The 14,363-nt window shown below is 46.4% G+C and overlaps 7 protein-coding genes across 7 annotated transcripts; 4 read left to right on the top strand and 3 right to left on the bottom strand.

Annotated features, from left to right (window-relative positions):
• Positions 1-41: 41 nt before the first annotated feature.
• Positions 42-1,650, top strand: N7520_000520 (WD40 repeat domain-containing protein; the record flags this gene model as incomplete). The annotated part of the gene is made up of 3 exons (XM_057134455.1): positions 42-549; positions 607-770; positions 823-1,650. The coding sequence occupies 3 exons, from the start codon at positions 42-44 to the stop codon at positions 1,648-1,650; spliced, it is 1,500 nt and encodes a 499-aa protein (XP_057000391.1).
• Positions 1,651-1,905: 255 nt separating this feature from the next.
• N7520_000519 (class I SAM-dependent methyltransferase) lies at positions 1,906-2,577 on the bottom strand (the record flags this gene model as incomplete). Its single annotated transcript, XM_057134454.1, has 1 exon — positions 1,906-2,577. The coding sequence occupies one exon, from the start codon at positions 2,575-2,577 to the stop codon at positions 1,906-1,908; it is 672 nt and encodes a 223-aa protein (XP_057000390.1).
• Positions 2,578-3,478: 901 nt separating this feature from the next.
• Positions 3,479-4,738, top strand: N7520_000518 (uncharacterized protein; the record flags this gene model as incomplete). Its single annotated transcript, XM_057134453.1, has 1 exon — positions 3,479-4,738. The coding sequence occupies one exon, from the start codon at positions 3,479-3,481 to the stop codon at positions 4,736-4,738; it is 1,260 nt and encodes a 419-aa protein (XP_057000389.1).
• Positions 4,739-6,938: 2,200 nt separating this feature from the next.
• On the bottom strand, positions 6,939-8,009 carry N7520_000517 (uncharacterized protein; the record flags this gene model as incomplete). Its single annotated transcript, XM_057134452.1, has 3 exons — positions 6,939-7,477; positions 7,540-7,625; positions 7,678-8,009. The coding sequence occupies 3 exons, from the start codon at positions 8,007-8,009 to the stop codon at positions 6,939-6,941; spliced, it is 957 nt and encodes a 318-aa protein (XP_057000388.1).
• Positions 8,010-9,393: 1,384 nt separating this feature from the next.
• On the top strand, positions 9,394-10,360 carry N7520_000516 (YoaK family protein; the record flags this gene model as incomplete). Its single annotated transcript, XM_057134451.1, has 2 exons — positions 9,394-9,673; positions 9,726-10,360. The coding sequence occupies 2 exons, from the start codon at positions 9,394-9,396 to the stop codon at positions 10,358-10,360; spliced, it is 915 nt and encodes a 304-aa protein (XP_057000387.1).
• A 492-nt stretch (positions 10,361-10,852) lies between these two features.
• N7520_000515 (GFA family protein) lies at positions 10,853-11,324 on the top strand (the record flags this gene model as incomplete). The annotated part of the gene is made up of 2 exons (XM_057134450.1): positions 10,853-10,918; positions 10,971-11,324. 2 exons carry the CDS (start codon positions 10,853-10,855, stop codon positions 11,322-11,324), a joined length of 420 nt encoding a protein of 139 aa, XP_057000386.1.
• Positions 11,325-12,435: 1,111 nt separating this feature from the next.
• N7520_000514 (uncharacterized protein) lies at positions 12,436-13,360 on the bottom strand (the record flags this gene model as incomplete). The annotated part of the gene is made up of 2 exons (XM_057134449.1): positions 12,436-13,081; positions 13,137-13,360. The coding sequence occupies 2 exons, from the start codon at positions 13,358-13,360 to the stop codon at positions 12,436-12,438; spliced, it is 870 nt and encodes a 289-aa protein (XP_057000385.1).
• Between the last annotated feature and the right edge of the window lie 1,003 nt (positions 13,361-14,363).

Below are 14,363 nucleotides of genomic sequence, written 5' to 3'. Positions count from 1 at the left end.
CGTTTGACGTTAGCCATCGTCCCGGATCGGGCTCAATTGTCATGGATACTTATTCCAAATCTCGCCGGCGGGAGACCCGTAATTCTCCCGTCGAATCGTCTTCAGACGAATTAGCGGCAGCTTCAGATCATGAGCAAGCTGATCGTCGACGAACAAGCTGGGGCGTACATAAGAATTTCACCCCGCAACGCCCAACCCATGACCGTCACATGAGAGAGACAGAGAGTCCAGATGAATTGGCCGTCGACGCTGAAGAATACTGGCGCACTTCTCGCAACCGCCGAAGCCCCTCGCCCATCAACCGCCCCACCGACATGAGCAGCAACGCTGAACGCCTTTCGGAAGATCGATTGAGTACCGCGGACGAAGATAACAATCCTATTCGTGACAACATTTCTGAGCGCTCCTCCACCCCCGTTGCTTCTGTTCCGGCTCTACCTCCCAAGCCTAAGCGCCTGAACTATCGTGAGAAGTTCGTCCTCCAAGGCCACCTGCGGGGCGTGTCTGCTGTTCAATTCTCTCCAGACTGTTCGATGATCGCGAGTGCTGGTAGGTGATATTGAGGTTCAAGCTTTCAGCCAATTCACTCACCTATGTTCATTACAGGTGCCGACGCAGCAATCAAGGTCTGGGATACATTAACTGGCAGATTGATTTACACCTTCGAGGGTCACCTCGCGGGCATTTCTACGCTTACCTGGAGTCCTGATGGCCAATGGATCGCCTCTGGATCCGATGACAAGACCATCCGGTTTTGGAACGTGAATACCGTACGCGACCTAGCCAGTTCCCTCAAAACTCAAAACTGACTTGTTACTACAGGGCCGAGCTCACACCAAGACCTTCGTCGGACACCACAACTATGTCTACCAAATCGCATTCGCACCCAAGGGAAACATTCTCGTGAGCGGTTCCTACGATGAAGCCGTGTTTTTGTGGGATGTGCGCCGAGCGCGCGTTATGAGATCTCTCCCTGCCCATTCCGACCCCGTCGCTGGTATTGATGTCGTTCACGACGGTACACTAATTGTGTCCTGCGCATTGGATGGTCTTGTTCGCATCTGGGATACACACAGCGGCCAGTGTCTCCGAACTCTTGTGTTCGAGGACCAGCCGCCTGCCACCTGCGTCAAATTCTCGCCGAATGGCAAGTACGTTCTGGCGTGGACTCTGGATGGCTGCATCCGTATGTGGAATTATGTTGAGAGCCGAGTCGTCAAAACATTCCAGGGTCATGTCAACAAGAAACATAGTCTGTCCGGGTGCTTTGGTCGGTACGGCCCGCAGGATATCCAGTACTCCCCACCGTTGTGCTTTGCCGTCAGCGGCAGTGAGGACGGTGCTATCATATGCTGGGACCTGACTAGCAAAAACATCCTCCAGCGCATTGAGGGTCACACTGATGTTGTTCTCTGCGTTCACTCGGGCAGTTTGAACGGCAAGCGTCTCCTCGTGAGTTGCGGGTTAGACAAAACAGTCCGTGTATGGGAAGAGGTTCCCGAAGAGGGAGATTCCAATGGAGTCTCTGACGATGCCATTAGTTTGCCCAACGGCGTTTCTGTTGCTGACGAGGATGGCGACAACGCGATGACGGACGCTCCAGGGCCTTCTGCTACTACCACTCCTGCAGAGGATTTGATGATGACATGATCGAAATTCTTGTTTTTGTCTTTGCATTCGTGGCTTGCATGAGCGATTGGATTTTGTTTTGTAATTGAGGAAATACCCGGTGTCTGGAGTCGAGAAATTTGGGATGCATAAGTGCATACGGGAGCAATCTCTGATCAGTGAACATTTCGCATAAAATGGAGTACTTTGAGATTATCAATTAAAGTAAATACGCTTTGAATCCATGTCTAAACCAGTGAATGTCAGGAGCTGTAAAATGGGCCTTGAATATGTCCTTCACAACAGCCTAGGCTGTGAAGCTACAAACATCAAAACACGCCCCACGACCCTCGTCTCAACATTCATATAGTCCCTACACAGAGCCTCCCGAATCTCCTTCTCACCATCATCCCAGTTACTGAATATTCCCTGCCAGTTATAAAGAAACATCAAAATCCACCCAAACCAATTATGCGACACATCCTTCCCAAGGACTGTCGTGCCATAAATCTTGCCATTCTCAGCAAGATACGGTTTCAAGTTCGTGAAAAGCGCCATCTTGTTTTCCACAGGGCCAGGCAGACAATGAACAAGGAAGAAAATTGACACAGAATCATAGACACCTGTTAACGGCAGGGGCTGCAAAACGTCCGCCTGGATAGTCCGAGTATCAGGTCTACCTAGACGCTCCTTGGTGTACTTCAAAGAATTTGGATTCAAATCCATCAGTGTCATTTGTGTTTTTTCGGGGATTTCGGCATTGGCAGGATAATAACCTGTTCCGAGACCGATGTCTAGATGTCGGGTGCCCATGAACTTCTTGAAGAATGGGAGTTGAATGTTTGTTGTCGCGCAACACCAGACAAATGAGTTGCATATTGCCAGAACCCAGATGTCATATAAAGATAAAACAAAGGGACTATACACAGCGGCTCCATCGCGGGTGGGTTTTGGTGTGGTTTGCATCATGATGTGAGGAAAGTGTTCAGGGTTGGAAGAAAGGAGATTCCAGGATATGCTTCGGAACTTTCTATATGTACCTTCATGTCTGAAACCGCCCCCAAGCTCTACAGTTAGAAAGGTGGGGGCCAAGTCCCCGATACCCCGATGCAGTAATACTTGGGAGGTTTTTATCATATGAGGTCATAGCGAGAAGAGTATACGGAGTATAGGTTTAAAGATTACACAGTCCAAATGAAAACGGCGATTCGGACCACTATGTCTTGGTGTACTGTGCATAAAGCAAGGTACAGGAGGTCCTGATTTGCTTATATGGTACCGCAGCGTGTAGGACTAGCCCCCACTAAGATCAATGAAGAGGCGGATTCGGAGTTCGGGGGCTCTTCTCACACCAATAGTTCAGGTCTAAAGATTCCAGCGCAGAACTACTTACTAAACCTTAAATAGTTAGTTGAAGAATCTTCGTTACAGTTACTCCTTATAAGTCAAATTGGCCACTTGGACCCGCCCTTCCGAAGGTACTCCCGGCGGGTAGCCAGAAGATATTGAATGTGGGGCTATCCGGGTCTCTTTAAGACCTGGATGCCTTATGGAAAACGTAATGAAAAAAGGAGCTCTCCTAGAGCTGTACAGGCGGCATCAAAGATATGATTTTTTTCGAGTCTAAATTAAGCATAAGAGCTAACAGCTAGATCTAGAATGGTCTACTTGTTGTTCACATGATCGATCTGTTGGCAAGCTTGTGTGCGGCCCCACTTAAAACTCAATTTGCGCGCCTTGGCTTCCTAATCGGGTTTAATGCTTCTTTGCCATACAATCCCATGATATCTCGCAATTTTTTGCATTGTGGGATCATTGTGTTAAGAGTTAAGTCTCTGCTCTTTCCAATTCATTCATCAATCAATTCACCATGGGTTCAGGTCTGCAGCTGGTCTGTCCTTCTGAGCAAAACATCTACTTCAATCTCAATGGAGACGGCTATTCAGAGCCCCTCAATGGCGCTGTAGTGCTTCAACGCTATGCAAGCAATCTCGACACTACTATTCAACTGCAAATACATCTCGTGCAGACTGTGCTAGAGGAGAGCAATACCCCTACGGTAACTCCTGAGAAGCACTTCTTGAGACGAATTCGCACTATTGGAAAAGTCCCACGACCAGAGACTTCATCTACTAAGTCATCATCCATTATTGAACAAGTGACACTTCCTGTGTTGTCAATTGGTCAAATTGAGGCATCTTTCAGTGGACGTGATACCGTGCCCATTCCATTTTCTGTCCCCATTCCTGTGACTACGCCTGGGACAACAACTACGTCACTGGGGAAAATCTCATACTGCATTGTCGCCACTGTGACTACCTCACAGGGAGAAATCATTACCACCGAGAAATCTATCAATATCACACGCCAACTCATTCCAGACCGACAATGCATTCAGCATGTCCGGTCATTCCCCAAGTCACCTGCCATCACCAACATTGCTCTGTCGCAGACCATAGCGGCAGACTTCAAGTCTGGTGTATCTGTCTCCGCCAAATTGTATTTGCGGAGAGGATTGACAGCACGCGACTCTGAATTCAGATGTCCTACTCTTCGAAGTATCCACTGGCGTGTGGAAGAAGTGACCCGGTTGGTCGATCAAACCTATAATAACCTCCAAGATTCACCGGAGGATTTCCACTGCAAGCGAGAATCCATTCGGGAAATTTGCAGCGGAAAACAAAAGGGTTACTGGGGTACACGCGATAACCCCCTATCGAAACAGCCAAAATCAGAGGACCAAGATTCCGCGGTTGATGTTACCATCGACATCTCCATCCCGAAAAATATAAAGCTCGCCCCCATGATTGATGGATCATGTTATGCTTCCAGTACAGGTTCCATTTCGATGCCACTTGAGCTGCAAGATCAGTCTCAGAACAGCCTTGAGAATTTGGCGATCTTGATCGAGCACCGTCTTAAGCTTGACTTTGTCACGGGCGAGGACACGTTTGATGCTCGTTCTAAGAACTTGGTTGATCGCAAGCCTTTGAGGCCTACTTTGTCTGCGCACTTTCCTCTTATTGTTGGAGAGACCTTTAAGTGCGATTTTGAAGCTATTGCCTTTAGCAACCCGCCGAGATATGAAGAGATTCCGTTGTCACCTCCGGAATATACACCATGTGTGTGAGAGTATTCTCTTTAACGACTTACGATACTATAATAATTAATAATACTACACATATGCGGGAGCAAGATAAAAAGGAAATCTAAGACACTTGATCATATTCTCAACCCTGTACCAAATGTCCACAGACTAGAATATCATATTCTATATGATCCATTGGCATAAATAGGCCTCTACCTTCAGACCAACATGAAAGGTACAATCTCATTATACACAATCCCTAAGAACATTCACCAAAGAAATTACAGATCACCTGGGCAGAAGTGCTAAAATTACGCCATGAAAAGGGCATCATGGGCAGAACATGGTCTTCCACAATTCGATGGCTTGTTCAATTTAGATTAATTCGGTAAAAGAGGTCAAAAAATCCCAATATAATCTATCTCAATGAATTCTGGAGACATGGCAAGCATAAAAAACAAGAATATGTCCAGTGGATAACCATCACTGCCGTCATCTGCAATAACATGCCCGATCGTCAAATTATCCCCGTAATGACGTTCATGTTTGCAGATCCTTCACGTCTTCAAAGTAATGAATTCCCTAATTCATCTTTCCGAACTTCCAATTAAATTAATTGCCCTGGTCTAATACTATCGAGCCAACATATCAGAGTTTTCCAGGCTCAAAGGGTCCGTTATGCCGCATGCGGAGTAACTTGATCTACATTCCCACCTCGGCAAACCTTACTACCAGAGTTATCAGATGTCCACTACTGCCTGTACATCATCTTTAGCTCGAATAAAAAGTGGCCAAACTCCTCTTCCGACCTTGCAAAGCGGGGTATAATGAAGATCCGGACTTGGGCACTTGCCTTTGTTAAAATTTAAAAGTAGCCTTCGAGCAGCCTGTGAATGATACCTTAAAATCCATTTTTTCCTTCCAACATCATCGCCCTATAGACTTCCAAAATGCAATCTACACTTGATTCATGCTGCGATCAGGCCAAAAAGACTGACATAGCCGCGGATGACATTTCCAAAGATAACGTTTCAACTCATGGCGAGGTACGTGTCCCGATTCACAAAATTCAAGCTCGGATGACTGATCCCAACAGGCCGTACTGGCTAATTTAAAACAACTCGTTCCATTGGTCAGCACCAAGCATGAGAATCGTTCATACACAGAGGCGGCCCAACTAAGTCTCATTGACGCCTTTGAGGCGGTCAGTCAATCAAATTTTGATCAAGGGTTGCATAAACTCAGGTAGAGATGGATGCTGACTCCCAGCTTATAGTTCTCGGATCTTTTGAGAGGTCTCTTTGCCACTCTCAACGATAAACGTGATGTGTGTTCTTCCGCAGGTTTGCAGAGTTCAATCCACGCGGAGTTAAAAGGGCTGGTTAGTTCTTATCAGGAGCTCTCTTCGGACTTGGAGAAATGTGTTACTTTTTATTCTAAAGAAGTCAAGGATATACATGTGCGTACAGTTGAAAATTTGAAATGCTAAAAATCATATGAAAATCGAATTTTTACCCACATATGTCAGCGCGCTCGTAAGGGCGTACATTTTGCATTAATCAAAAGTAGTAGGTACATATATGTAATGTTAATTTTCATACATATCCATTGAAAATTGGGATATCATTGAATAGTAAATAACGATATTGGGTAATAGTGCTCTTGAATCGGTGCGGCTCCAGGGTAAATCTACAGGGGAGCATGAGTAGTCATCTCGGCACCACCATGTGTACTGTTATTCCTCGCCGACAAATTCCCAACTTGACAGTCCACTACCGACTTCTTGATTCAGTACCGCCCAGTCGCCTGACACCAGTACATCCAGTGAGTTACTTAGCTGTGCTTGAGAAAATGAATGGTTCAGGTCCCTTGAGGTTGTAAAACCAGACTCGCTTGCAAGTTCCACCCCCTCGACCGTTACCGAGGTATATTTTCTCGCCAAGTGGAATTTCGTCAAAAACATGGACTAGAATATTTCCACTATATCAGCTTTTGATTCAAAATAGAGAAAACTGATAGTTAAATATCATCGGTATCATGGGCCTCCTTACACAGGTGGCCTGTACGCCCATATTACCCAGTTTCGTCGGCTGAAATTTCCTGAAAGAAAGCGCGTATCAGCCACAACGCCCACGCCAGTAGCTGACGACAGCGCGGATATAATTCCACCAATTCTTTCACACCGACCCAATAAAAATCATGGAATGTGGGAAGTCACAAAAACAGTTGGAGGGAATTGGACTCACATGCGCCCATCCAACACTTCCCCTCGATAGGTCATTGTCAACAGTGGGGGCTTTCCAGTCCCTTTCGACAGTCCAACCCAGTAGTCCGCTAAAATCCAGGTCTCCATTGCACTCTTCACAAAGAGATTCATCGCACGGATGAGATAAGTTGTCTTTGTCTTTTGATACTCATCCCCCATCATGCATTTCAAGAAGGCCCTCGAGGCGACCGTGCATTGCTCTCGGAGATCCCCGAGAGGGTCATCATTCGAGATCTGTAACAGAACACGAATCGGGCGGTCCTGAGAGCGAATAGGGATATTCAAAAGTGATATGTGGCTGACAGGGCTGCTCAGAGGTGTTGTGGGGTCGGGTTGAATCGCTATCTCCTCTGGATCCGTGCACGATATGTTTTGGCGTAACTTAGCTTCGATTCCCGATTCGAAAATGTGTGAAGCTGAGCTCCACGTTTGGTGATTCTTCCATCGTGGGACTTGGCTTGCAGCGTTGGGATTGCTTTCTTTAACTGCAGAGCGATCTATTGGCAGCTCAAGAACTGCGGGGTAATTGGTTGGTCAGTATTGAGCCGAGGAGGGAGAAGGAGGCAAGCATGCTCACACTTTTCCGCTTTCCAAGGAACTTTGTCAGTATTTGAGCGAATATACTCAAGGATGAAAGGCGAAGATCTCGCCTTCTTGAAGACACTGGAGGTATATCAGTAAGATAAATGAAGATATTCGCATCGTAGACACGTACAGCCCATCCTTTTCTTTGGAGACAATGTAAAGCAAAATAGGAATACTATCGGGGACTGATCCTTCCGGAATCGCGCCAGTACATGCGTCAATGAGAATCCAGCTTTGCAGCTCATGTTCAGTCGAGAAATGGACATATGTGTATTCGCGATTCAGCGCGTGTGGTTTCGTCCATTCAAAGAACGAGTCCACGATTTTGAGGCGCTTTGTCCGGAGGTTGATCTCAGAGTTTCTTTGAAGATCGGGCTGAATATGTAGAACGATGCGGACAGGAGGTCCCTTCTCTAAAACATCGAGAGTTGGCATCCCGACCGCTGTATCCTCTAAAGCCATGAGATGATGTCCAGGTAAGATTAATGTCAGCAAGGGGAGAGCCGGGCTTGTGTCACCGTTACAGTCAATGGGAGCGGTCGGAGAGAATAAGTCGGATGGTTGTGGATGATAACATTGAATCATTCGGGCTAACCCGCTGGCACATACTAGCTTGACACTACTGTAATTTCAACGTAATTTCAGCATAACCACTGACAAGCTTCTTCACCTATTTGAAAATGAATAGTTTTTCCTTTCGACTTTTCAGAAAATTTGAATAATAAAATTGCAAAAATAAATTATACTGCACATGTGTGTTACAGGCGGTCAAGGCATAAAGGCCAAAGTCAGACATCTGGCGCTTGTACTTCACATGGTTTCATTAATGCATGAATGAAAATCACTCCCAACCACCTCCTCTCTGTCCGGCCCTCTCCCGTTGCCTTGTTCATCTCTGCATTCATTGTACTTGGCAATGATTCCTCAGTATGGTCTCCTTGGTACAGCGTGCTGAACCTAGACTTGGCATCCCTTGGAGAATCGCAGCTGCCAAGATTCAAAACCCGTGTACGATAGATCCGGGGACTCAGCCACACCATTTCAGATTCCGAACCAATAAATTTTCCCGAGATTACTCTTAGAACATGAAGTGCTGCAGAAACACCCTGGTGAGCCTTCAGGATCATTCAACGGCATTATTTCTGGGTCGACTGGTCTAGGTCTGTCTTTTCCTGTACCATGCTCTACCTAATATGTTTCCTCTAACCTCTGAACAATAGACTTTTAGCTTCAACATTCCAGATGAGCCTGTATTTTCCTTTTTTTCGTGTCTCAAACTTTGATTGATATTCCGACTAGGCTGCACCTGGCGATAAGTCATATCTGACTGTGCAGTAAACACCGGTTAGCTCGAAGTTGGGCAGGTTCCTAGGCTCCCACTCAGTGTACGAGTGGATATCCTTGGCATGGTCTTGGCATGAACTCTCCCACCGATAAGGATGTCACTAACCGTCGATCATCCTGATCCGGCACTAGCTCCATCTTCCCGTCGAATGAGAATCATTTTTTCTCTCCAACGAGGCACTGCACTTGGCATTTGAATGATCTTCTCCATAGTTTTCTGCCAAGAGCTTGGATACCATGGATTCAGAAAAACCGTGGAAATCTCCATAATGCGAAGACTTTGACGGAGGTTATCCGCAGGGAAACCCCTGCTTGCGTCATTTCGTAAAGCGTTTGCCTGTCTAACCAGGATCAACTCAAATTTAGGAGGATCCCATGCAACATTGGACCCAGACTCGTTCTTCGCTTCGGTATCTATTATCGCTCATTCAAAATGGACAGTCCCAGGAGACCACGTTTGTCCACAAGAACAGAAAACAGCACTGATAGTAATATCGATCGCATGAATCATGCACCAGATGACACAGCTCAAAATATTCGTGCAGGACAATCTGATCCTATGTCTTCTACTTCTACGGAGCCAAATACAGATTTATCGTTTGTCGAAACCGTAACGGTTACTACGGAAAAACCATCCCTCCCATTCCAGATATCGCAGTATTTTATCACGGAGCTGGATCCTCGACGTGCAGATGTTATACTTATTATTTGTGGGTTTGTCGGCGGCCTAGTTGATGGCATCTCTTTTAATGCGTGGGGAAGTTTCTCGAGCATGCAAACAGGTCTGTCGTATCCCATAAAATGAGAACAGTCTCCGATCTAACTGAGAAGCAGGAAATACCGTTTTCCTTGCTTTGGGTGTCTCCGGTCAACCTGAATATCCAGCCTTTCTGTGGGCCAAGTCCTTAATCGCCTTAACTGTCTTCCTCTCGGGCAACGTCTTCTTCATCCACCTAGGCCGTGCACTAAGACCACTCCGACGATCTACACTGATTCTTTCATTCGGAATACAGACTGCCGCTCTGGTCATTGCAGCAAGTGTGGTGCAGGCTGGAATCGTTAGCCCCAAACCAGAAGACCCCCGGGCGCCCATTCAGTGGAATCAGATTATACCCATAACTCTTCTCGCATTTCAGGCAGCTGGTCAGATCGTCGCATCACGCCTTTTGGCTTTTGATGAGATTCCAACTGTTGTCCTAACGACCCTCTTATGTGATCTTTTGGTCGATACGAATCTATGGACAAGGCCGTGGTCGGCGAACCCCAAGAGAAATAGGCGAGTCGCCGCTTTCTTGGCGCTATTCTTTGGTGCCATGACCGCTGGAGGCCTTTCCAAGACCACAAACATGGCAAGTAGTCTGTGGCTTGCGGTTGCTCTGAAGGGCTCTATCACTTTGTCGTGGTTTATTTGGAGAGATACCCCTAGTCCTGCAAAGTCCAAGCAAGGCTCGAACGACAACTCTGTCTAGCGCTGTCTAGCGCTATCTTACATTTTCGAGCAATTGATTTGCTTGTCGTGTTTCTTTTCAAGTTAAGCATTCTCCGATGAACTCTACATACATGATGGATTGAAGGTCGGGTGGGGCTTTTTGGCAATACTTGAGGGTATTTTGAATGTGCTGACTTGCCCTTACATATCTATGCTCAGATCTTAGAAAACCACCTCGATTTATTCAATTCTATTTTGCTGACACAGGAAATTATTAAATGTGAAGGCCAAGTAATAAACGAGTGCCTCTATCACGTAATCCATCTGGGCCTGTTTCCGACCGACTCAGACCCAACGTAGACTCAGTCACGGGGTCACCTCGTATGAATCAAAACTCGACATACTTGACCCAAACAACTGGTTTGACTTTTTTCCTAACTCCTACATCATAAACAAACTTAAATGTCACATATATTTAAGATGACTGTGGCCCTGTAGATTCTCAGCTTAACCGACCACTAACTAGCCCACCATGACGAACGGATCGTGCTTTTGTGGAAATATCAAATACAAGTTCTCTGGAGAGCCGATAGCCAAGGTCACATAATTATCTTCTTTCGTTGTGCCTCCCCGACTCTAACTTTGACTAGAGCATCTGCCATTGCCTGAGCTGTCGTAAAATCACCGGCTCAACCTATACCACCAACTTTATGCTTCCCGAGTCGAGCTTTTCGCTAGTATCCGGCACGCTCAAGAAGTGCACTGCGAAACATGAAAACGGGATGGATCTCACGCTCAACTTTTGCGAAAACTGTGGAATCACGATTTACAAGACAGCCAATTTGAACATCTTTGACGGCGTGATAGTTCTGCTGGCAGGAACGGTGGATGAGGGGCAAGGGGTGGAGAAGGCAAAGCCTGAGAGGGAACTGTGGGTGAAATATCGAGGAGATTGGTTGGCTCCTTTGGAGGGGGTGGCGCAGGATCAGGAGTTCCCTAGTTAGGTTCTTCAGGTTGTCTATTGGTTCTTGCTTCGCTTTCCTGACTAAATATCGATTTGAACCCCATGTTCAGGCCTCTTCGGCTATTAAAAAGCAACCCTTTCTTTGGCTGATTTCGTAAACTTCAACCACTTCTCTGATAGCTCATGCATCTGTCTTGCTTTCGTTATCTTTGAGAAACACTGACCAAATTCTTGAAAATCCCCTTCGTCGCGCCCGATCCCGGGCTCAAATCGTAAAACATTGTATTTGTGGTTGTGAATCCAGATGCCATTACATCGGTAGTACACTGATCATTCAGAATAAAAACGTCGCGACCAATCATGGCGTTCATAGTCTTGGCGTAACTCTTATTAGAGTCAAGGAGGACTGACTCGCCTTCTCGTCCTGGACTATGATCATGTACTCGCTTTGGAAGATGATGGAATCTTAGGGCGCTCTCGGCGATGAGGCGATTAGGCTCCTGGCGGGCGGAAGTCGCATATTCATGGGGGGTCTCGTAGATCATAAGCTCATTGTCGGAGTCGTGTGAATCCTGCTGTTTCCATGGGGTGATTCAGAGTGTATAATATCCGGGTGGTGGCTGTCCGGGCGGTGGGTGATGACCTATTGTTCAGACAGTGTTGGTACTGTGATAATTTTGTTTATCTCAGGTCGTACAGGTTTGGTTCTTGTTGTGGTGGGAACGTAGGTAAAAGCTAATTTTAAATGTGTCGAGTACAGATACAATGGGAGCTGTAGGGTGCATTATGTACCTAAAGGGAGCTATGGAGAGGAGAGAATTCAGTGACCGAAAGTGAAAGGTGGAATGAGCCGCAGGACCCACTTCAACGTGGATCAAACCAAAGGCCCGGCATAATCATGGTCTTATTTAAGCAATGTCTATAGTGGTAATAGTCTGGAACTCAGGCTCCTTGCGAATCCAAGGTCTGACGGCGTCTACGATATAAATGCAATCCTTTCAATGCATCGCAAATCTCAACATCATCAGAATGGGTTGGAATGCTACAGGCATCATATTCAAGCCACATCTGTCTTGTTCTCGGAGATTCGGCATCTTCAAGTGGTTTCCTGCAGTCCTGGTTAGGTAGATGCAAAGTCGAAGAAAGCGGACTTACTCATGGCTGTTGAAGACCTCAAAGCCAGTGGAAATGATGAGTGCAGGTCGAGCAAGGTCGGCGATGATCTGCTTGACCGGGGCGGCAGCAAATGCTGATATCACAATCGATTCTTCATCGATTTCCGCGAATCCTCCTGCACCGTGATGCCCAACAATTTTGAAATTCTTCTTTGTCAGGATCTCTTCTGCAGCGCTTGTATAATCTGGGTCCTGAGCGTGTAATGATACCGCTTCATTACCGCAACAAATCTGAGCGATAGTGAGAGCCATAGAATGCTGAATCATACAGCCCATCACGTTCTTCACTTCCAAAGTTTCATTCCATAAGTCATGCTGCTTGCTTAGCCATTCAGGGGCGGTGCGGCAGAAGTCACCGAGGCCGAAGCAAAGAACTTTCTTCACGATGTTTTTACCAAGTAGGTCTTGTACTAAGGCTGCTAAGAGCTTGCAGGTCATGCTATTCTTCCACAAGCATTCTTTCTCGTCAAAGACTTGTGAAGGCTGTGATATAAGTTCCCGAAAGTCTCGTGCAGTCCGATTGCTCCAATCTACTAGGTAGGAGCAGTGGTAGGTTTCGGTTGGGCTGTTGGGTTGCGTTTTCACAAGTTGCCAATATTCTTGGTAGTTGACATAAGGTTTCCTAAGGGAGTTTAGATTTTCGACTGAAACCAGATCTGGATACTCACGCCACGTACCAGATAGAATTTTGTACTTGGAAGATAGGATTGGATATTTGGACTAGGCTTCCATCAATTCGACGGACAGAGAATCGATCTCTTGCATAGGATTGGCCCAATTGTCTTTCTATGTCTTCAAGATCTTCTCTTGTCCAAAGCTTGGTGCCAGCATTGTAAAGATCTGCGGCTCGTTGGCTCATGCTCCGCCAGTCTGAGCACCCATAGTCGAGAGTTTGTGGCATTTCTCTCGTAGCTGCTAGCCGAGCAGGAAAGAGGAAAGAATCACGGTGTAATTCGCCTGAGAAAAACTTAACTGCCGTAAACAGTGAGCGGTTCATTCGTGTAAGAATTTCAGAGAAGAGGGGGTGTGCAGCCTACTGGAGCTAAAAAATTTGACCGCCTTTTCAGAAATACAACAAAATTCCGTAAAGGCTCGCTGATGACATGAAAACGCTCTGCACCCGTGTTATAATATAAGGATAATTCTGTCGCATACAAGTTGGCAGCTGGGTACCACCACATGCAGTCGAGCGCTCTCTACGGCTTTTTCAGGCCACATGTCTTCCTCCCTTTGGAAGTAAATGATTTATCGTCGTGCCTACAGGTCGGTCAAGCGTAGGATAGTTCCGAGATGGTGATAAGAAAGGATTACTGGCTGACTTGACGTACGCTGTGGATGACAGGCATCCGACACCAAGATAGAGCATCCCTGGGAAATCTTTGTATTGGGCGGAGACCTTACAGGATCAATAAAACGGATGTGCCTGAAGCTAGGCTTAAATCAGTGATATTCAGGGGATCTTCCTGAAGTAACAAGCCTTGTGAATCAGGTGTAGGTGTTAGAGGTCTCAAACTGTGGCAAGTCCATACGAAAGCAGGTTTACTTCGAGGGTAAAAGGGCGCTGCACTCTAGTGCTGGTAGAGTGTGGGAAATAGTTGGTATGGCAGCTCAATAGCTGTCTTATTCCAGCTCCCAGATCAAGCCCTAATAATTGAGCCACAACTGTGACTCGTAGCTAAGAACCTACTGCGACCCAGGAATTGTTCTAAAGAGCTTTGCTAGCGGAAAGAAATGGGCCTTTCTATTCCATATTTTCCGACAAGACCATAGGAGAGGCTGACTTGTGCTTTTTACTGGGGATGCGCAGCAGAGAGGAAGAGATTGCCACGGCATATATTTCCTGGGACCAGAATGATGTGGCAAGATCTGTATTCCAAGGGGGATGGAGGAAGGAAGGAGAAAGA

The sequence above is a fragment of the Penicillium odoratum genome, assembly GCF_028828045.1.
Source record: "Penicillium odoratum strain IBT 22623 chromosome Unknown utg000001l_segment0_segment0, whole genome shotgun sequence".
Classification (NCBI taxonomy): domain Eukaryota; kingdom Fungi; phylum Ascomycota; class Eurotiomycetes; order Eurotiales; family Aspergillaceae; genus Penicillium; species Penicillium odoratum.
This window is presented reverse-complemented; position numbering and strand designations above follow the sequence as displayed.